Source organism: Aquila chrysaetos, chromosome 12 (genome assembly GCF_900496995.4).
Source record: "Aquila chrysaetos chrysaetos chromosome 12, bAquChr1.4, whole genome shotgun sequence".
NCBI lineage: Eukaryota > Metazoa > Chordata > Aves > Accipitriformes > Accipitridae > Aquila > Aquila chrysaetos.
In genome coordinates this window covers 3,121,428-3,143,690 of record NC_044015.1, presented here as the reverse complement: position 1 = coordinate 3,143,690, position 22,263 = coordinate 3,121,428, and the positions used below count along the sequence as shown (strand labels likewise).

The window sequence follows — 22,263 nt, the reverse complement described above, 5'->3', positions numbered from 1 at the left end:
TGGGTTTTTTTGTTTTAAATGACTGACTGACTTAAGTAAAATCAGCAGTGAAGCCCAGGCTTGCTGAGTAATCTTCAGGTAAGGTTTTGCTAGTGGTTAGAAAGGCAAAAAGCATGCTGCGCTCAGCCAGGGCAGCTGAGGGATTGGTTGTAGCTGTGGTGCTTTGCTGCTCAGCCCTCTAAACTGTGACAGAAGATGGGTTCCCCGTTCCACCTTACCTCTGTTTGCACCATAGCAGGTCGTTGTGTTCGCAGCATCTTTACTGTCTGGAAAATATCTACAACACCCTCATAACGCATTCTTTCCAGGACGATACTCAATGTGATAAACACTCCAGTCCTGCCCACACCAGCACTGCAGGAATGGGAGAAAAAGGAGGAAACTGTATGTTACAATGTTCAAATGCTTCTCTAAATGCTTGAGGTTAAGGTATGGTAGAGCTATGTGTTATGAACACGTTACAACTGGAGAGCCTCTGTCAGTCCTGCAGGAGGTAGGAAACAGTAAAACTGCCAGAGTGTGTGACCCAAACAAATGTCTGAGTGAAATAAAAAAAAAAAAAAAAAGCTTTGGGTAGTGGTAAACAGCATTCAGTGTGAAAATTATTACTAATATGTAACATTAGGCACTTTTAAAATTGAATAATTTTAAGAATGCATTATCCTCTCCTGCCCAGGGGTAGGGAGGTACAATTCTTACTACCAGCAAACACAAACCAGCAGTGTTCAAGGTGCAGAACTGGGCTAAGACTGGTAAAAAATACTTCTAGTTCTGCAGGTCAAACATTAACACTGTGGTTCCCATCTCCTTCAGAGTAGCAGCATTTCATACCTCTCTCCCCTAGATACAAAGGGTCAGGGGCCTCATGGGCAGCACCCAGGGCTGAAGGGAGGTAAGTGTGGTTGGCAGAAGCAACGGTGTTTGGCACCCCCCCCCTCCAGACACCCCCGAGAAATCTGCCTGCAAAGAAAGGGTGGGAAAGGAGGGAGATAGCTGTAGGATTTTAATTCCTTCTGCTCTTTTGCATCCTCAGCTGAATTAGGTGTTTCCATTTGCATGTGCCTACCTGCAGTGGACAGAGATGGGGCCATCCTGGCCAAACTGTTCCTTGGTCTTATGTACCTGTCCAATGAAATCGATAAACCCTTCTCCTGATTTTGGCACACCTTGTTCTGGCCAGTCAGTGAACTGGAACTGACGAACAGTTCGTGACTGACCATCCTGGGGGAGAAAATAAATAGTAATACTGAAAACAGCCTGTATTTGTGGTACTGAATACAAAAGGCAACCCCCCCCCCCCCCCCTTATTTTGTTGCTAGCTCATTAAGGAGCACAAAAAGTTGAACCAACTTTATGTTATAATCAAGTGAAAATAGGTATAATTTATATATATAATGATGAAGCTGCTCATGTTGCAGTTGTTGACATTTCTGGAGTCAGCTTGTCAGTACCCATCTATACTCCTGGCAGGTGTGCTGAAAGCCCTGACCACTGCAAAGACTGCACAGATGGAGTCTTCAGCAAAGGAACATTGAAGGTGAGGTTATGGCCTCTCTATCAATCTTGAAAAAGAGTTGCTGTAGTGTCAGAATTACAGCTGACAGGAAGATAAATCTTGTTCTACCAGGACTGATGAGGCAATCCTCCTTCTCAACCTTGCAAATAGAATTATCAGGTTCTATAATACCTGCAACCTCAAAAGCAGGAGAGACTACTTTGAGAGTGAGGGTTACATTTGCTAAACAAATTTCAGAAGGTACTGAAATGTTCCTTCAGATGAGAAATCTGACACTGAGCCTAGGATTATTTGAGTGAATGTGCCCCTTTGACTACGAGTAACAGTGGCTCCTCTTAAAGCCATAGGAGAAGTGTACATTTTCTGTAGGGTGCAGAGTATCCTTTGCAAGTCTGTGTTTTTATTAGCTGTGGGGAGATACTATTTTCTCCTTTCATCTCAAATAAGCTGCAAGTAAAACCAAGAGCTGGGTACATCTCTAACAAAGGAACTCACTACTGTGATTAGTGAGCAGAGGTTAGAAAACTACTTTCAATTTGTAAGATGTATTCAAGTACAGTCTGTGTTTGTGTGTTCTGTTCCTCATCACAAGTAAGCTCTCCTCCACTGATGCCAATCCCAAACTTTCACAGAGAAAGTGTTTACACCTCAGTCTTTCTTATGGAGCCAAAACACACCAAACTCCCTTGTTTTCGGTAAGCCACCCAGCTATAACCCTTGCAAGCACACACTGCACATTGTGCACCACTTACCCTGGCATCGGTGACCTTGAATTCTCGCAGGATGTATTGAGGCATGTTGTATTCAGCCATGGGATCTACTACAAAGTACTGGTACCGGGCAGAGCGCTCCGCTGGCCAGTACTGATGGCACTTTTCCTGCCAAGGGGAAAGAAAGGTCTCTGTTAGCCCTTGTGCCGCAGGCTTCCCCTCACGCTTCTCCTTAGCACAGACTTACCCGACCCATCTCGCGAAGCTTAGTCAACATCACGACAATGGTGGAGTTGTTCTCCCATAGCATCCGCCAGAAATCTTCAGTGGTCTCTGCCAGTGGCCCTTGAGTAGCAATGTACGCCTTCTGTTGTCTGAAAGAGAACCCAAACGCAAGGGGTAGGTCAAGGCAGGGTGGAGAATTCCTTGGGCAGAAGCATTGGGAAATGCATACAAAGGCTAGAGCGTAGGAGAACAAACAGAAATGCTGGGGAAGAACTAGAACAGTACAAGGTCTAAAGGGGCAGGAGGTGACTTTGGTGCTAATGACAAAAAAAAAAAAAAAAAAAAAAAAAAAAAAAAAAAAAAAAAAAAAGCACCACTGGTGAAGCTTTCTGTAAATACTGTTTCCAAGGGGTAAATCTAGATTACTCTAGCATGATGCCCTATATGGAAAGAAGGTGTAACATGCTGCATGCCGGATTCCTGGAACTAGAATCCATGTTTTCTGGGCCTGAGTAGCACCAAGAATTCAACTGCCAGGCATGGAGATGCCCTAACCCCAGTGCAAGGGCCAGGACTGCTACACACACCTGGAGGTGAGGAAACATGCACATGGGGTTGCTTTGTTCCCTCAGTTAGGGCTCAGATTTAGCTGATGGGCTCAGAGCACACCAGTGGAGGGCTGCAACTCCTAGGGCTGGAGCACATGGCATGTATTGCCTGTGGGAAGCTGTCAGAATTGCAACATCCCCAAATCACAAAAGTAATAAAAAGGCTAATCTGTTTTTAGAAACCTCCCAACAGCAAAATCCACCCCTCACTGACACCCTATGTTTAGGACCTGCAGCTGGCAAAGGGTTTGGTTTGCTTTAGGGAGTAAGTAATTTTAAGACCACAGAGAAAAAGCTTATCAGAAGGGCCTGATAAGCTGATTATCTGTGTATTTGAGTCTATGTAGGTTGCTGGCCATCAGTAAGAGGGAATTTACCTCTAGCACTGCACCACTGCGTGTGGGTATACCTAGGTGTTGGGACAGAACAACAGACTACTCACGTTAAGACTTAGTCCAGCCCTTAGTACTTCTGCATCCTTAGGCTCATACACAGAAAACTCCCTGACCGCGGCAGGACAGCACGGTGCCGTTTACCTGTAGCCATCAATAAAGCTGGCATTGATGTAGTCTGACCCTTCCACTCCTCTGATGGGCTGAAGGCAGACCCGCGTGGTCTCGTATGGCATGATGTTGACAAGGCGATTCTTGAATTTGTTGCATGGGAGGTTGGCGCTGATGAACCTGGAGGTGTGGGCTTTGGAGTTGGCAAGTCGCTGAAGGCAAAAGCAGAGTCACAAACGTTTGTTCAGCTTTTTTTTTTTTTTTTTTTTTTTTTTTTGTTTTGTTTTTGTTTGAGCCCTATGCCAGCCCACTTAACTTGCCCTCCATGTTCCACTGTTCCACCATGTTGTTCTTCCTGGTGAGCCCTCTTTTTTTTTTTTTCGTTTGGGGTGGGGACAGAATCTGAGACCTTTCCCTAAGCAAAACTTTTGGGGGGGGGGGGTAGGGGGGGAAGTGTTTAAAAACCCAATCTAAGGAGGGAGCAAATTCAATCTCTATTTGAAATGACCAGACAAGCCTCCTGCAGTGAAGGTAGGTCTCCCCTGGGAACGGCAGCAGCCTAAGTCAGAAAAGTAATTACTTCTCTAACATGGAACCAAAAAGTTCCCATCAGCCTTATAAAGGCTCCCTGTCTGCTATGCATGAGTGCCAGCAGAACAAAACTCCTGTGAGGAATACAGAGCCTTCCCCAGTGACTACTGTCCCCATTCAAGCATCTAGCATTACCTTGAACTCCAGCTCCATGCCTGTCACGTGCTCTCCAACTTCAATCTGTGCCAGTTTCTGGATGTAGGTGTAGAGATTCCTAGCTGGGACCTCTGTGTTGCCGCAAGCAACAGCCTCAAGCAAGGCATCGTGTATAAAGCTGTACTGGTCTTCTGTCTGTACCATGTAGTTGCGCTGTGACCTCATGAGGGTGACGTGCCCATAAATGTCCACTGTCTTCTCATGTTTTATCCTCTCTAGCATGGCGTCGATCACAATGAAGCAGCCGGTCCGTCCAACGCCCGCACTGGAAAGAAAAGGGAAAAAACAAAGCGATGGACTATTCTGCCACTGAAGAAAGACGTTCCAGAAGGCCAACCACGAGTGAGGATCTTTCCACTGCCACAAACAGCAGCGAACACAAGGTAGAAACAGATGCACAAGGCAGAGAGAGAACAACAAATGCACTCAGTGACTGGGAAGGAACCATGGCCTTGTGAACACAGCTTTTGGACTCAGGCAAAGGAAATCCTGGCAAACCAGCCAAATGTGTGGGTCCAGCCGTTCCATGAATTTTGTTGTATTAAAGGAACTTGCCTAATGGAACTGGTTCTGGTGATTGCTACTGCCCACTCACCTCAGTGTGTTGCTCTTGACATAGTTTAAAAATACTGTGTTGGAGGGTTTGGACAGTTGTACAGAATGTAGTGGAGGACAGTGGTGACACCAAAGTCACGGCTGCTCCGAGTCACTCTAGTGCACAAGCACAGTGCTGCACTGGGGCCAGTAAAGCCTGCACTGGAACCTAAAAAAAAAGCTGTTTATCTGAACCCCACCTAGGCCAGTGCTGCCGCAACAGCAGGGAGAGGCTGCTGGATCAGAGCCAGCAGGGGGAAAGGTCCTCTCATCTTTTGTGCCGGTCCGTACAGGGAAGTACTCAGGCTTAGCCCCAAAGAGTTTGCAACGTGCAGAGGTTTGCTTTGTTCAGCTCAGTTTAACAAAAACTTCCCAAACCCAAGTTTGGTCTTATGTCACCTGAGGACAGGATGGAAGATGAAAACTTGCCTCTGGTGACATGCCTATTGCCCCTCCATACCGATCTGCCCCATTTCTCCTGCCTCTTCATCTGTGACATCCCCAGGACGGGAGCTCTCCTGGCAGACACACAATTATGACAATTGTAGGTAGGGGGGTCTAGGCTTGAACAAAAGGCTGGCACGATCTAAGGGCTTAAAAAGCATGTTTAATCGCTCAGATCTTTCAGCAGCTGAGAAACTACTGATGTTGTAATGAGTAACATGCGTCACCTCTTTTCCTAAATGTTTTTGTGCGTCGAGGTAACATCAAACTTGTGTGTAATGGCATTTGTGAATCAGCAGGGCTCTGTGGGTTTATGCATTTGCCACTGCTAATAAAGGTTTCCTTTTACTATTCCAGTGCAGCCCCTTTTTTCATAAAGCCCCCTTGATCTCTGTTAATTAGACTGCCTAACACCTGAACCAAGCAGGTGACTGGAGCTTTGGCAAGAATTGAGCAGCTGATCTGGGAGCCAGTTCCTGCACATTGTGAGCTGACAGCTCTCTTTATTCATTTTCTGAGAGGTGCACAACAATTGCCATCTGCAAGGTTAGCGATAAGTTGCCCGCTTACAAAGACTGTTTAAATGGCATCCTCTACGAGAGGCAGGAGTAGCTTCCCCCAGCAGCCTGTAAAATTCAGATGTCTTTCCTCAGTGCCGAGTAACCTGCAGGCTCCTCCACTCCCTCCTGAGGAACACAGGGATTTATCTAAGTTGAGGCTGCGAGCGTTCCTCCTTGGGTTGTAAATTGAATTAGGGAACACTACCTGCCCATAGGGGCCTTCAGTTTGTCATTATCAGAATGGCTGCAGCACTCAAAAAAACCTCCCCTTTCAATCACTGTCAGCTCTCCCTTTGACAGCTGAGGCAGCTCTGCCTCCCAAACACCCGATGCAGCAACACCAAGCAGCTTCCTAGGTCGCACTCGATCTTCCTCCTTTCCCACTGTGACAAGAAACAACCCCTACACACAGAACCAGACACCAGTACAGCACGGGGCACTTCCCGTCGCTAACAAGATCCAAGTGATTTGGTGGAAACTAAACCACTCATCTCAGGAAATTCTGTGCTTAATGAAAACCCCAAGTATCCTCCTCAGATGCTGTCTGGGAATCCACTTTACAGGACAGCTTTCCCCTGCTAGGTACTCGCTAGGAGACTGTACATGTCTCCTAGGTGCAAATCAACATCCTTCTGAACTTCTGCCTCCCTTGCAGACGGCCCCATGCAAGAGTTAGGTGAAGCAAATCGGTACCTGCAGTGCACCACAATGGGACCAGCATCAGGGGGGTTGCAGGTTTTCACCCGTCTCAGAAAAGCCAAGAAGGGGGTGGGGTACTCGGGTACACCGTGGTCAGGCCACGCTGTGAACTGGAACTGGCGGACCTCTCGCTTCTCACTGGAGCCATTCTGCAAAGACAAAAGAGCACCAAGAGTAATGTAAGGTACCAGCACACCGCCATACCCTGCCGGTGCTGTGTACGGAAAGCGTGCTGTAGCCCATCTCCGGGGGAAAAACAGGAGTGGGAAAAAAACTTACCTTATGAAGGGAGAACGTTCGAACGCAGAATGTGGCCAATTCAATTGTATCGAGTAACGTCACTTGAATCATTCCGTAGGTGTCTGTACCTCGGCCCGGCCAGTACTGGTCACACTTTATCTGGAAGACAGGAGGTATTGCTCAATGCTGGAACAAACCCTACACTGCAGGGGAAACTCATTCCAGAACTGCCGTGAAGTTGTTACAGGTGAAGCTGGCCAGGTCGCAAAGGGGAGGGAAGGTGCAAGAAACATCCTTCCAGAGCACCACAACAGGGACAGACCCGGCACGAAAAGCTCCTACTGACTAAGCACAGGCTTTGATGCACCGCATCAATCATGTAGACAATAGACTGGAATGATCCTGAAGATTAGAGTGAATGTACTGGGGCTTGTTAAACAAGAGAACTGAATGTGAAACTTGCCACATGATTAACTCCGAGACAGACCTACAAAGCATGGAATGGGATTGAGTGTCCTCTTCTCTTGGAGCTGCAAAGGAGGCTCCAGCTTTCCAGGGCGAGTGGTTTGTTTTTTTAAAAGCAATGAATCACTGAACTTTCAGGGTGCTGGCAAAGCAGGCAGAAATCCCCCACTGACATAAGTGTGGGCTGCAGATCAAAGGGATTTGCTGTTCCCCAACCCTACCCTCCAATCCCCCAGGATTATGACTAACTAGTCATCCTTCTCATGCATCTTACCCGTGATTTCTCCTCCAGCTTAGTCATCATAACAATAGTAGCTGAACGCTGCTCCCACACCATCCTCCAAAAGTCTCCAAAGGTCTCTGGCAGAGGCCCCTGCGTGGCAATGTAGGCATTCTGCTTCCGATAGCCATCAATGTAGTTGGCATTAATGTAATCACTGCCCACAATTCCTGTATTAAATCAGCAAAAGCAAGTTAGTGAATTGCGCAGGACTTTATATAGTTGGAAGCATGAGGACATCTTTGCAGGAATGTTGCTAGAGATAATTCCCCTGAAAAACACCAGAGCCTTCATGGCTTGGTGGGTTAGAATCACAGCTGGGATTAACAGGCTCTTTGCAAGTTTTTCCCAGCTGAAGTTCCTGCCTCGAAGGTCTGCATTGCAGGGAGACAAATAACTTCTTGCAAAAGATATTAAAGAGACCGAATATCAAGCCTTGAAACCATGGTCTTCCTACTGGTGTTGCTACCAGGAGCAAAAGTCCTGGCCTAGGGCTCTTGCTTTGCTGGTCTCAAACAGGACAAAACCAAGTCCTTGTCCCAGAACACCCAGAGCCTGGGCAGCAAATGCACCTGGTCAATACACTGCACGGTCCATAGTCTAATCCCAGGCAGTGAGCTACAGCTGGACAAAGTAAGGAATAAAACCAGGCTTGATTCAGCCAGTAAAGGCTTTGAAATTACAGGCTTTGACTTGCTTTAAATTGTCCGCTGTAATTTTTAGGAGCAGGGTTTTTTTCTATTCACATGAGTTACAGGCTATTGAGTTACAGCTGCTCGCCTGTATCTTTGCTTGAGGGGTTTCGTATGAGTGGCAGGACGTACTGCCAGAGTGAAGAGGGTGATTGGGACATGGCAGGAGAAAACTGCTCTGAAGTTAAAATGGACATTGGCAAGCACTGATGTTCAGGTTCAGCTTTAGAGAGCCTCAGACTGGCACGGAGGATCCGCACTGTTTGGCGATTTGGCCCATTCCTAATCACAGCAGAGCGGCTGGCAAGGTTGGCAGGTTTCTGCTAACCTATGATTAACTCTGTACAGAACGCTTAACTCCTGTCTCAAGGGGGAGCCAAGGGTGGGGAGAAGTACCAATATGAAATTGGGTTGCTAGTCCTCATCCTGCTGTAGCAATAGACATTGCTTCTTCTGTTGGCGAGGTGCAATCCACGCTGAATTGCCTGCCAGTCCTCAAGGGTACTTGGTAATTTCAGCTGCTGGTAGAAATGCCTTTTGATTAAATTTCTGGAGGGTTCCCTGCCCCCATTCCTTCCCAATCTGAAATTTCAGGAGGGAAGGTGGCTGTGCAGCAGCAGCAGGAACATGATCAAGGCTGAGCTTCCGGAATTAATCTCCTCTCCAGCCCCCTCGGGTCCACTCTGTAATTTAAAATGGTGGCCATGAGCTCCTGCAATGTTTCGCTGTGTGACAGGCCCAGTTACAGAGAAGCCACGGAATTAAAGCCACTACTTCTTCCTGACCAAGCAGACGATGACAATTTGCAGCCTTGACAAATCCAGATTTAAAACAAAGAGAAAGCAACAACTAATTCCTCCAACTCCTTTCATCTTCCAGCCCTCAGCATAAAATACAGCCTGGTAAGAAGGAACACACCAGCCAAGACATGTCAGAACCTCTCGGGTGCTTGAAAATTAAACCTCAGCCTGTCGTACTTGCACCATCGGTCCCTCACGATGCCACCCGGGCAGAGTTAGGACTGCTGCCGGCATCCAGCCCCGTGCTTCTGTTTTCCTGAAAGCTGAGACCAACCCAAAGTGTCCTTCATTTCTACACTTGTGCTCTGCTCTTTTTCCTTGAATGACAAAGCAACTTTTTAAAGACTTTGCTTTCCTTGGCTCATACAATATTAATCCCAGAAGAAAAACAAGCCAGGACACAGTCATCTTTACAATGAGAAATGTTTAAAATCCTCTAATGGCAGACAAGACCAATCCAGATTTGTGCAGCTTTTTGGCAAATCACCGTGATCTGTTGTTACCTCAGGAACAGCTCTTCCACTTCCCCATGTCCCTCAGAGTTACCTCAGCAGAGGGAGATTATTCTAGCAATTGCCCTGTCACGAGGGCTTCTGAATTAACCTTTACATTCACCTGCGGGTTACCAGGACATCCCGTATCCTCTCTGTTCAGATGAACAGCTCTTGGCAATGCAAGAACTGGCCTTAAATGCTTTATCCATACAGCACAGCCACACACAACCTGAGACAACAAAACTCGAGTATTATCTCGGCAGCAGCAACCAAAGCAGGTGCCCTGCTAAACTCCATCTCCTCTCCACTAACAGCTTCTCTTATCCTAGCGTGCACCAGAGCAACTCTGTCAAGAGCCCCGAGTTGTGAAATTTAATGTAAATTTTCTGACTGCACCATCACTCACGTAAGAAGCTCAGGGAACAATCTATGACCTACCAGGCTAACACTAACCCCTTCTTATTCTTAGCCTTTTAGGGGCCAGGACTGCAGCAGGAGCTGCATATCAAGTGATCTTTACATCTGTACAACTCAGCAGCCACATCTTTGCTATGTTGCTGACACTCACATTTGTACAATTAGCCCCACGCTTACTTCTCATTCATCCGCCGTACAGATACACTCCACATCCATTGCCACCCACTGCCCCGTTCCTGATCTCTCTAAAGCACTATGTGGTCTGAATTCTTCCTGTTAGTCAAAAATGTATCAAGTAGGGATCTCCAAGTAAAGGGAAGACAGTTTCTCGATAAACCAGCCCTTGAAATGAGAGATTGCAGCTCCAGGGAATATGTCAGTCACCAGAATTTAACAAATGCCTGGTTTACAGAGGTATCTCCTGCTTGCTCAACTCCCAGGGAGAAGCTAAGAGAAGAATGTAAATAGAGGGTGACAGGGAAGGGAGAAGAGCACGTGCAACATGTTTCCCTGCAGCAACTTCAGCCTAGCACTGACGTGTGGGAGTAGAGATGCTACAGTACCTTCAATGGGCAGCAGGATGACGCGCGAGTGGTCATAGGCAATCACGTTCGCGTAACGGTTTTTGGGCTTGTTCACTTCGAGGTTGGAGTGCTCCCAGGTGAACTGCTGGCCAGGGTCAATGGACTGGAGGAATTGGGAAAGAAAATGGAAGAGTCAGAGAGGAGAAAAACAGCAAATCAAGATCTGAATACCTTGTTCCGTGTGGGACAGATCACAGCTCTGAAGATCTAGCTGAGGAACGCACATTCACCGTTTGCTTCCCTCGGGAACTCATCTTTGCTGTGGAATAGCCCCAGCCCGGTGGCACAGTGTGCTCACGTCCCACCTCCCGTGGCCCCAAGCACACCCAGAGCGATACCTGAGATAATTCCCCCTCTGGCATGATGCAGTGCAACCCGGTGGCAAAAGCATCAGTGCAATTTCAGGCTGCAATACAGAGGCCTTGGATCATACTTCTGCCGAGGCTGCACTGGATTAGTTACAGCCCTGCGTTACCGACACTGATAAATGGCCGGCAATTGGGAGAGAACAACAGGAACAATCACATCAGGATGTATTTATGAAATGATGAAGAGGCTAAATCTGTGCATGCTTAAACTAAACAACAAATAAGAGGGCATAAATATACCAGTGTCTTGGTGAGTACTAATACCTGGGGAAGAAGATATTTAAGCTAGGACAAGGTTTATAACCACGTGTGCAAGCAGGATATGAAACATCAGGGAAAAAAGTTGCTGTCGTGGGCAGCAGAAAGGGATAGAGCTGCTCTATATAGAGCAGAGACAGCATTACTTGGGACCACAAAGACTAAGTGCCGAAGGTCTCCCAGGTGCGGAGAAGGGAGAAAGCACCACGGGAGTCTGGCAGGGGCAGGTACCTGCCTGCTCAGCAGGGTGGAAGGAGTGCATCTCCCCGGACAGAGAAGGGGTAAGGACCCTGGCCCTAAGAACCTGAATCAACATGGCTTTTTCCTAGAAGGGATGAAGGAGTAAACAATGAAATGCACTGGAGAGAAAAATTCTCTCTGCCTGTCCCGGTGAATTATGCCAGGTTTGGTGGTTGTTTTTTTTTTTTTTTTCTGAAGTCCAGCTGTCCCAGATATGGAAATTAGGTTAATTACGTTTACCTCTAAATCCTCAGCCAGAGAATTAAATAAAACAAGGGCTTAATTCCTTCATCATTTTGCAGAGCCCTAGGGGTTTGCCTCAATTGGAGGCTTGGCAGGAACGTGCTGAGTCGTGTTTCCTGCTGTTCGCTCTCCCTCTCCCTGCCTGCCTCTCCTGGCTGGTGGGGACAGGGTCCCGCACACGCCTGCCTGGATTCGTCCCTTTGAGCTCACAGAGGTCGGTCCTTGCCAGGCACCCGCTCCCGCTGCCCTCCCCTGCCTGTGCTGACCCCAGAGCCCCCCAGGCACAGCTCGGCTCCGGTGGTTGTGGCAATGCTGGTGCAAAACCACGCAACACAAACGTCCTCTTGCACTCTCGCTGCGGAGCATTTCTAACTAATGGGTATTTATACTGTTGTAATGTGTCTGTTTGCTCTCTATCCCTCTAATCTCGCCTCACATTCATTTCATTAGCGATGTTTGTTTAGCTCTGGCTCTCCCACTAGAGGAGGTTGTGCTGGAACAAAGCCAGGGCACTTGGGATATTGCATTATGCAAATCAGCCTTTGAAATCTGGATAGAGCATATTAACAGGCTGCTGCTCCCCCTGCACCCCAATGTGGGGTGAAAGACCCCAGCAGAACAAATGTGCCTTCTCCAAAGCACAACCCCCTCCGCGGGTGTGGAGCTGCGAGTACAGAGCTGCTTCACGCATGCCGATGTTTGCAAGCCAGACCAGGGAGAAAGCATCCCAGAACCAGTCCTTTGTTCAGAAAATATCCCTTCGCTCTCTGCCTGCAAACAGAACTAGGCAGTCTAGACTAGTTATTAGTCTAAAAATATCGGGGCATTTTAAGTCTTTGAACAACAACAAAAAAAATTCAGTCATATGTTCAATGTGCAATGAAAGCAACCCGCATACCGATGGCCCCGGCAGCACCGGGCATTCGCACTGGGATTTAACCAGTGCTGATGCAGCCACAATACCGCGAGCAGACAGGAGCGGGTTTGTGCAAGCACACAGCCCTTCTCCGTCTGGCGACAAGGATGCCGTGCTATGTAGTGGCAGTGGTAACGTGGGGGCTACGATGCTCTTCACCTTCCCCCCTCAGTCCGCCTTGGGACTGGCCTGACCCATCAGCCCCGGCAAGGTGGGAATTTTACAGTCCAGGATAGTCATTTGAAATGCAAGTCCAGCAGCAACTGCTCTGCCTGGCTGGTCGCCTGCAGGAGCGCATCTGAGTAACCAAACATTAGCAGGAAGGAGAAGAAAGAGCACAAAACCCCCAGACAAGACAAGAGAGGCACAAATCACCCTGTTTTCTCAGCTTTAGCTCTGTGGCTGCTGATCATGCCAGCTGCAGAGGACTCACTGTTCATTTCATCTAACTTCAGCTACCTAAAACTGGGTATCACATTCCTTGGCTTGGTCCTCTCCATGTTCAGCAGCAAGAAACAGGTACCCCCAAGGACAACTCCCCATCCCATCTGTCTGGCAGTCATCTTCCAGAAATGCATTCCCCTTCATGAAGGGAGCTCAGACCCTGCCCAAGATGCTCACTCTTTGGACAGAAATGGCTCATGAACCAAGCCTCTATTTTATGATCTGGAACTGAATCTAGCAGAGCACTGAGCAAGTACTTAATTTTCAATACATAAATAGCTTTTTTATTTCAACTAACCAGATCCTTAAAATGAAGCTATGTTTATTTGGATGAGGGCCTGTCTGAATTTCCTAATTCCCTGGCTCTGCAAACCCATGCACAGCACTCACTCTTGCTCATACCTCATACTCTTGGGACAATTTCAGGTTATCATTAGCTTTGAGATGCTCTGTGTGTTCAGCCAGCTCGGAAACGGGGATTGGTGGGTGGCTGAGCATACCTAAAAGACAAGACAGCAGGAAAAGAATCTCATTTAATAATAACTAAAATTCACAACCGTTGCAACATTTTATAAGAAAGAAGAAACAAGGAAAGAAAAAAAATTACAATGTAAGATCTGCAATGAAAGTAGGGAGGTTAGAAGAGAAGAATTCAGGGCTCGAAATTGTGTCCTTGGAAGTAAAAAATAAAAATCAAGGAAATAAAAAAAAAACCAGTAAAATGAGAGTGTTTCCGTGATGGCCCCATTTTCAATGTATAAATCAGAGCAAAACCAAAAGGAAAATCCAAAGAGCAGATGCATGTTAGCGATTCCAATAGTGGACTTAAAATGAGCAAACGCTGCCAGAGGAACCTACGCAGCAAATGTTACAGCACCCGCAATGATCATAAACAAACTCCAACACAAAAGAAGGGAAGGGGCAGGGATCCAGCCAACCATGGTGATGTGGGGCAGAGGGAGGGAATGCAGATGGGGGGAAGCAGGGGAGGCTTTTCAGGAATTGTCCTTTGCACAACACTGGCTCTGTAAGCTTCTTGGTGAGCTCATGGACGCAGCGGTCTAGCCTTCACCGCTCCAACAGGGCAACCAGGTATGGAAACGTCAAGCACTGGCTCCTCGTCCTCTCATGGCCGGTGGATGATGTTCCTTCTACAGCACAGCCCGCACACGGCCAGCGCTGCTCGGTCCTCGCCCTCCCTTTCCCACCTATGGGGCAGGCTGTACCGACCTCGTCGCAGTCTCTGCTGGGGAGGTCATTACCTCTTGTGAAGGAGAGGCAAAAGATCCTCTTGTACCCTCTCAGTCTGGGGGATGGGAAACAATTTGCTGAGGAGACTGATGCCTCATGACCCTGGTTTACCTGCTGCCCTTGCAATTCTCACCAACACTTAGTTGTGCTCATATTGAGGCAGACAGAACTGGCAGGGAACAGACTCTATCTTCTCTGAGATGTACTGGTAGTGGGAGGGCCACGCTGCATCAGACTGAAGGCACATCTCAGCCACGAATGGGGCTGAGCAGTGAAGGCAGACTGGGTTTTCAGTCTGAAGTGCGATTTGCACATCCTGCTCCAAAAGGGGCAGCTGGAGCTCTGGAAAAAGCAGGGATCCTTCCTGTCCTATCATGTCAAATAGCTACGCTACAAATCAAGGTGGAAAAGCGCTCCGTGCTTTGCTCATCTGCATTGGATCATGTTTTTCCAAAGGCTTCCCATGCTGTCTGCCAGCCGATCCCGCTACGAATGACAGCGGAGAGGCAAGGACAGCAGCATGCTGAGAAGCCCTGGGCAGTGCCCCCAATGAGAAGGACAGGAGTGGAGAAGAGATGGAAGCCAGGGAGAATTTCGAGCCCCGTGGGTGTTGGTGTGTGACAAAGCAGCGGCGGTGGCAGCAGCATGGTCAGATACTCTGAAAACTCAGCACAGAGATGGCAAAGCAAGCATGACATCCTCAGTTTTACAGTGACTTCTGGAGAGATGCTGCCTCCCCCAGGCCTGGGGACGGGACGAGTCTGCCACAGAGTGGGGACTTGAGCCACCACTCAAACAGGTTTCTCCTAAGCTAACTAGACATCTATTTTCAGCACAAGTAAGTCTGGCTGAAAATAGAAGTGGGGGTGGGAATAGACCAGAATAGCTCACAAAAATAACCCCCAAGTATTCTGGAGACTGCGTTGGCTCCGTTCTACTCTGCGAAGTATCAGGGCAGAAAGTCTCTCCCAGCTTACGGAGGAGAAGCTCCTAGTTAATCTTTTGCTGTCCTGCAGCCCATTGCACCTGAAGAAGGATTTTTCCTTTGCTTCCCACCCTGGACTGGAAGGCGGCTGCTGTCCACCCCAGTACCACAGCAACAAATGCAGACTGGGGCATTTGGGGGAACTAGTCCCCTCTGCCCGCGTGGGACAGGAAGGCCACACTGGCTGAGATGCCAGAGATCAGAGACCAAACCAAGTTAATATTATAAACACTCTTCTCAGTGTCTGTCCTTCTGCCTCTGAAAGTAAGTGCTGAAGAGGGCAGCAAACATACCTTGAGCTGTAGCATTAGAGCAAAGCCAAACCCTACTCAGAACAACTTCTGGCAACTCAATAAACCATCTCCAGATCTCTGTAGGTCACCTCCTCACTGACTTCTTCCCCCCTGGGCTGGGAGGCAGCTGGGCAGCTTCCAGCCCAGCTGCCACCACCTGACTGCTGCAAAAAGCTAGAGATTATTTACTGAAGCGTGCTTAGAAACACAGTGCCGTAAATGAAATCCCAAATGATGAACACATAGGTTAAAAGTTAAAAAAAAAGCCACAATCAGAAACCCTGATAATAATGGGCAAGCAAGAAAAAAAAAACCCCAAAAACCAGATTCTCTTTGGCTTAGAAGTCACGGAGCAGTACGTGTCATTCCCTCTGAGCAAGTGGGCTGCATGGGAAAGGCCCACTGTGCCAATCTGGAATGAGAAGTCACATTCCCCTTGAAGGCATTTCACAAGTTTCCTTCACAAAAGCTCCGAGAAAAATCCTCAGTGTGACTGCCTCCTGAAAACCAGCTCTGTCTCTTTGCTGGGGAACATCCTGCCCCCACCTCCAACCCACTGTAAACAGACACTGGCTGAGAGCACATGGGAACTTGCCTTGTTTTGCTGCTGTTAAAGACAGAAATCTCCTTGTCGGATCGATTTCTAGGGCTCTTTATAATAAAAGAAGACCGGAAACCTCTGCAGCGATAAACACTTTCCTGGTCAAAATGCCAAGTGCATCAGGGTTCCCATTAAGATCCAGGAGGAGTTTGATATTAAACGAGCCAGGAGCGGTACTTCCCGGTGGTACCAGCCAACACTGCTGCGTCAGCTGCAGCAGCTTCTCTTTCGTCTGCTTTAATTCAATAACTTATTTAGACACGAAGGGAAAAGGCTCGCAGGTTCCTCTGCTCAGCGGCCTCCTGGCTACCTGCGGGGCTGCCACCCAGGGAGACCTCTGCAGCGGTGAGGGTGGCAGAGGGAGCGCTGCCGTGAGCTGAGGTTCAGCCAGGGATCAGCGTGGCTTGGAAAAACACACAAAACCCCTCTGTTACAATAAGGGGGGTGAGGGAAGGTGGCAGGTGGACTGGGACAGTATCGACAGGAGTATTCAATACCAAAGAGACCAATATTTGGATTAAACTATTCAGAAAAACGTCCCAGCCCTCACATCTCTGAGCACAAGCAGCACCTGTGATTTTTCACATCAGCTGAAACCTCACATCTACTTCCCTGCCCAGCATTCAAAAAAAAAAAAAAAAAAAAGAAAGAAAGAAAGAAAAAAAAAATCAAACCCACCCAGCAAAGCTGGGATCTTGGCTTCTAATGGGGATGAAGTCTTTTAGAGCCAGTCTCATCTAACATTTCAATCACTTGAATCTCTCTAATCTTATCACAAAAGACTTGATTCTCTGTGCACCAGCCAACTCGCCAGAAACGTCACCCTAACATCTGTTACATGGGCCAGAGCCCATTTATCCTTGCAAAATCACCACGGCTGGATGGCACTCCGCATGAAACGCAGGGGGTGTGGAGGACCGTGGAGAGGCCTCTGGTCTTTGTGCTCCTGGAACAAGTTGATGCCAAGGAACAGACACCTGCCACAGATGGGAAACGGCCCTTTTCCTCGTCTGACATGAAAAGGTGCCTGTGCAGCTCTTTCCAAAGAGAGGGGATCGTCAGCTGCAGCTCCGGTTTTCTCTTCCCCCACGTTACGAAGCAATGAACACAAAAACACAGGCACGCACACATACAATGCTCACACACCGGTGCACAAAAGATTGCTTTCTGCCCATGAATAAGTACAAGGGACATTTAGCCAAGCTTCAGAAATGAAACATCTTCGACAATGGGGAGAAAAGGAAGCCTTGAAACCCAGGTCTTTCTCCTGGGATAGCAAAAGAGACACAGAAGGACGGACAGTGTCCCACGCTGCTACCAGGGGCTCTATTCTTCTGCTGCTGCTACTACCCTCGTCTTGCAAAAGGCCTGTTATTTGATACTGTAAAACTGGAAGCGCAGTTCAGACAAACAGATGGCACAGAAAAGGGATGAGATGGGCAAACACCGCAGGAATACAGAGAATTCGGCAAAAAGAAATAATAATAACAGGAACGAAACAGAATTGGAAAGGAAAGCGACAGAAGAGAAAAAAATTATAATGGGGGGAAAAATGAAACCAACAGGAACAAAAACACACAGGAACTAACTTTCAAAGTCAAACTCAGGGTCACTGAGAGGGCTGCTCAGACCAGAATCTGCAGAAAACAGTAAAAAATAAATAAATAAAATATACACTTTTTTAAAAATTTCATGCTAATAAAAAAACCAAAAACCAACAAAAATCTAAAGAGGAAAAGAAAGTTATTTTTTGTGCTGATTAGGCTAGGACAGGATATCTAAGATGTGCTATGCTTTCCCCTCTCTGAGCTGCACAGATGCTCACGTACTCCCATTCCCATGTCCTCCCTCTGTTTTGCTGCTGGGGACAGGATAGAGACTCTCTGCTTGCTGGACCCCGGGTCATCTGGCTGAAGAAGAGCCTACAGGCCCCCTTCTAAACCACAATATATTTAATTCAAATGGCTTCAATTCAGACAACACCTATGGAGTCTTCCCCTGCAAATTGCACCACAATCTCTCCATCATCACCAACACACTCCAAGCTCTGATTTTCCATCCATTTCCATTTTCACCCAACTGTCTGCAAAATTCTGTGGGAGGCAGGTGACCAACTCTCCCAAATCCTTTAAAACCTTTTACTGCTTTACAAACTACATAGAATAAAGTAGCTAGATAAACGCTTTGGCTAGATAAACTTAAAAAGAAAAGGTGACAGCATTTTTCTAAAGCTAGACCGGACAGAGCCAGGGAGTCTTTTGAGATCTGCAGACCTTTGCCTAGTAGAGCCTTAATGGCAGGTTTGCATGTCTTAGCTACCTTTTACAAGCTTCTTAGACCAAGAATTCAGAGGTACAGCATGACCAGAACAGCAGCATTATCAGAAGACAGACTCACTCATCTATCGATCACATTAACTGAAGCTCGGAAGTGCCCTTAGCTGACTCTGCTGTCCTGTGGGGACAGGGAGAAATACCCAGTAAGGGAACCACATGAAACAGCACTTCCAGCTGCTTCTTAGCACCCAGGCTAAGCTGGATGGCCACAACCTTTTATCTTTATTTTTATCTCAGCATAGGTTTCACATGGGGGAGTGCAGCTCTTTTTCTTGGGTCTCACAGCACCACCTGGAGCACCCAGAAGCCAACCTGAACACTCCCAAAGGGAGCTCCTGTTTGCAGCCAGTATATAACACTGAGCCCAGACAAATGCAAACTGCTGCTGAGCTGCAGCTGGGGACACTCAAAAGATCTCAAACACCTTCAGACTCTCCTGCAAGAGCACCACTAAATAAGAGCTGATTTAGGGACCTAACTGCTGCTGAACTGCTCTACATTCAGTCCCTGCATGCTGGATTGAACCCACTTCCATTCCTCAGCTGAGACTGAAATGTTCCTAAGCATGGGCTGATAATAACAGGTTGTTCCTAACTCTTTTTGATATGAAACCCTCAGCTGAATGCTGCCTTTGTGCTTCCCCAAAGATCCCTGCCCTCTGGGTACCTACTGACTTGCCAACCTCACCCTAAGAAAACTCAGACAACGCTAAGGACAGGACTGGGATGGGAAGGGGAAACAAGAGCTGCAGAAACATTACTAACAAGCACAAAACAGCAAAAAAATACAAACAAACTGAAAACAACAGCCAGCCCCCCAAAAGCACAATAAATTCCCTTCCAAATCCTCAAGCACCAGGAACTCGGAGGCAGAGGTGCGTACCAGTGCGCAGGCACTGTTCAGCATCCCCAAGTGTCTGTCTGCGTGAGGACATGCCCGAGCCGGGCCGTGTCAGTGGTGGCTTGCGGAGGTGCCATGCAGGCAGCTTAGACATGCATGTGCATGGGGACACACGTGTACAGAAAAGAGGGTGCATTGAGCCTCTCTGCCCGGGAGTTAAGTGCAGTTACACGCTAGCTCAGCGGCTGTTTGCAGCGATGGCGTCTGCACTAAGCGAGGAGACGCTGCCTCGTCTGCACGAAGCAACCAGCTGCCTTTCTCTCTCCGCACAACCCACGGGGCAGGCCTGGCTCCTAACCGGAGTGTTTTGGCACGTATGCAGAATGCGCCAGCTACAGATGTGGCTGGAGCACCGCGTGCTGGGAAGCCTGCCACGCTTCATCTCCACCGCCCCTGGGGATCTCCCAGCACGAGGCATGGCGCTGCGCAGCAGCACTGGTGGTCTGGCAAGCTCGGCACGGCCACGGCACTTGCAGCTGTGTACTTAGCCCAGAATGCACCAATTTAGCTGGGTATCCAGGAAAGCCATTCTTCCTGCCTTGCTAGCGCTGGGTAGAGCCTGTGCAAGGTCCTTGAGGCTTCCCAACAAAGGTTTCTTTCAGCAGTCTTGCTTAGCATAGACAAGGCTTGAGGTTCCTTGCTGCATCCTAGGTTAGCACTGGGTCTCAAAGGCAGCACTGCAGCAGCCTTCACGCAGGCAGAAAGGGGCTAAGGGAAGGGCAGTTGCTCCACTCCTGCCTTCCCAGTGAGAAAGGCTGGTTAGCAGCCGGTTACCTGGAGTCTGGAAGTTGATGCGCCTCATTTCCACAGGGTCCTTAGGGTGGTGAGGGGTGATTTCAGCATTGTTCAGGAGGCATTTTGTCCGTGGCTCTGAATCTTTCCGTTTGCTTTAAAAAAAAAAAAACAAAAAAAAAAACAAAAACGAAAAAACAAAAAGACAAAGCAGCTTAGCTTATGGGCCTTTTAGTCTTTTCAACTACTCAGGCCATGTTCAGACCTGAACACAGCTACCACCAAAATCAGGGTCAGATGCAGCCAAGGATGTAAGTTACATAAAACGCATTAGAAAAGGGATGAGGTTTGGAAGGTTTTGTCAGTGCTATATTTGATAGGTTTACAACAGCCCAGCAGCCCCTCAGCAGCTTTCCAACAAGTCTGGAAGTTCCCCCTTCTCACAGCAGAAGTACAGACAGGCAGCAAGGAGCAGCTGAGGTGCTGTGAACTTACACCTCAGCCTCCCTGCACAGACAAGCCTCCCCTGAACTCTGCAGAGCTCTGCAAGCAGAAACCTTCCAATTCTGGCTAAGCCATTTTCAGCCTGAAAGAACCAGAGCCAACATAATCATTTGGAAAAGTACAGAATCTCTTGGCTGTGACCTTGGATGTAAAGTACTGATATTGCTCTGTTGGCTTGTTTAGGAGCTCTCAGTGCCTTGCTGCAGACAGGGAAGTCAGAGCAATGGTTTTCAACCTTTTTTGATCTGCAGAACCCTAAAAATCTGGGTTCAAAAAACAGCGTAGACACATCCTCTCCCATCACAGCTGTGCCTGCTGAGATCTGTCTCACCTTCTTGCCAGAAGCTGAAGCCCGCTCCAACCTGCCAGCTGAGCTGCACATGTAAGTGCTTCCTAATATACTTTGCTCAAAATGGGTTAGGTTAGCTGAGGCAGTTGAAAAGTCTTTGCTGACCTGGCTCATTCTCATTGAAAAGAATTTGGAAGCAAAGCCCAGTGCTGATCTGAAGATGTGATAACCTCTGGCGAGGGAACAGTGACAAGCTGGTGGGAGCAGAACTTCTCCAGCAGGCAGAGAACGTGTACCCACACCCTGAGGCTTGCAAATATTGCCCTAGCCTTTCTAGCAAGATGGCAGTAGAACTCCCCACCTCTCCTGCTTGGGTTGCACAGAAGCCTCCAATAATATGCTTGCAGCAATAATGGCAATTACTTAGGCAGAGAGGAGGTTATTCAGTACATTTTTAGCTGTCTCTTAATGTCATTAATAGCTAGAAGAAGTGGCATGAGCCCTGCCAGCACTGCATGGGGCAGCATTTTGGAATTACACCACTTTGCAATTTGGGAGTAGTTTATTTTTGCTGCAGTACTGAAACTGCTGTTAATAGTTCATTGGCTAAACCCATCAGTTACTTCCAGTGAAAGCTCTCCCAGCCTTGGAAATGGCTTGAAATAAGTCTGATTTTTGCAGTCATAAACAAACTCTGTTAGAAGTCCCTGGCTGATGGGGCAAGAACAGCTTTTGCAATGGGGCGAGGACAGCTCAGCTGGTGAGATTCTGCTTCCAGTATGCCAGTGGCTCAGGGACAGCCTGTATGGAGCAGTCAGACATGGAGAAAACCCGCTTTTACCTCTGACTGCAACACAAATGGGTGTTTCTCTGCTCCATTAACCCAACATTTTATGAGCCGTTTACTGTCACTGCTGCTCAGCTTGAGAAAGGGCCATTATATTTAGGAATGGACAATCGGGAGAAAGCTGGGCTTTCTTTGCTTTTTCTACCCCAGCTCAAACATGGTCCCATGCTAATCTGACACAGGGTTTCTGTTAGGACAGATCTAACAGTAGGAACTGTACCAACAAAGCCCCATCACCACAGACAGTAAACACTGCCTAACACACAGCAAGAAAGAACCTAAGTAAATGGCAAATCTGGTGCTCTTACCTGTCTGGCTTGCTGTCCAGGAAAGCAGTAAGTGGAGAGAAGACAAGACAAATGTCCAGGTTAGAAAGGACTTGCAGAGGAAAGGGGAAGCATTTGCTCAGCTCTAACCCTGGTAACACAGGTGGAAGGTAGGACCAGCAAAGATTACCCATTTAGATCAGTGCTAATGA

At 47.9% G+C, this 22,263-nt stretch overlaps 1 protein-coding gene across 22 annotated transcripts in view; it reads right to left on the bottom strand.

Moving 5' to 3' along the window:
- Positions 1 to 22,263, bottom strand: part of PTPRS (protein tyrosine phosphatase receptor type S) — a 164,825-nt gene that overhangs the window by 2,720 nt on the left and 139,842 nt on the right. For 9 of the 22 annotated variants that reach the window (XM_030031769.1, XM_030031775.1, XM_030031782.1 and 6 more), the window contains 14 exons: positions 22,094 to 22,105; positions 20,188 to 20,300; positions 17,767 to 17,814; positions 13,450 to 13,547; positions 10,558 to 10,681; positions 7,586 to 7,761; positions 6,886 to 7,005; positions 6,601 to 6,755; positions 4,289 to 4,574; positions 3,596 to 3,774; positions 2,474 to 2,600; positions 2,269 to 2,394; positions 1,067 to 1,221; positions 219 to 354 (listed from right to left, as the gene is read on the bottom strand). In XM_030031769.1, coding sequence (XP_029887629.1) covers positions 219 to 354; positions 1,067 to 1,221; positions 2,269 to 2,394; positions 2,474 to 2,600; positions 3,596 to 3,774; positions 4,289 to 4,574; positions 6,601 to 6,755; positions 6,886 to 7,005; positions 7,586 to 7,761; positions 10,558 to 10,681; positions 13,450 to 13,547; positions 17,767 to 17,814; positions 20,188 to 20,300; positions 22,094 to 22,105 — 1,855 coding nt within the window. The remainder of the gene's footprint in view (positions 1 to 218; positions 355 to 1,066; positions 1,222 to 2,268; positions 2,395 to 2,473; positions 2,601 to 3,595; positions 3,775 to 4,288; positions 4,575 to 6,600; positions 6,756 to 6,885; positions 7,006 to 7,585; positions 7,762 to 10,557; positions 10,682 to 13,449; positions 13,548 to 17,766; positions 17,815 to 20,187; positions 20,301 to 22,093; positions 22,106 to 22,263) is intronic. The other 13 variants (XM_030031777.1, XM_041127670.1, XM_030031784.1 and 10 more) reach the window with 3 other exon arrangements.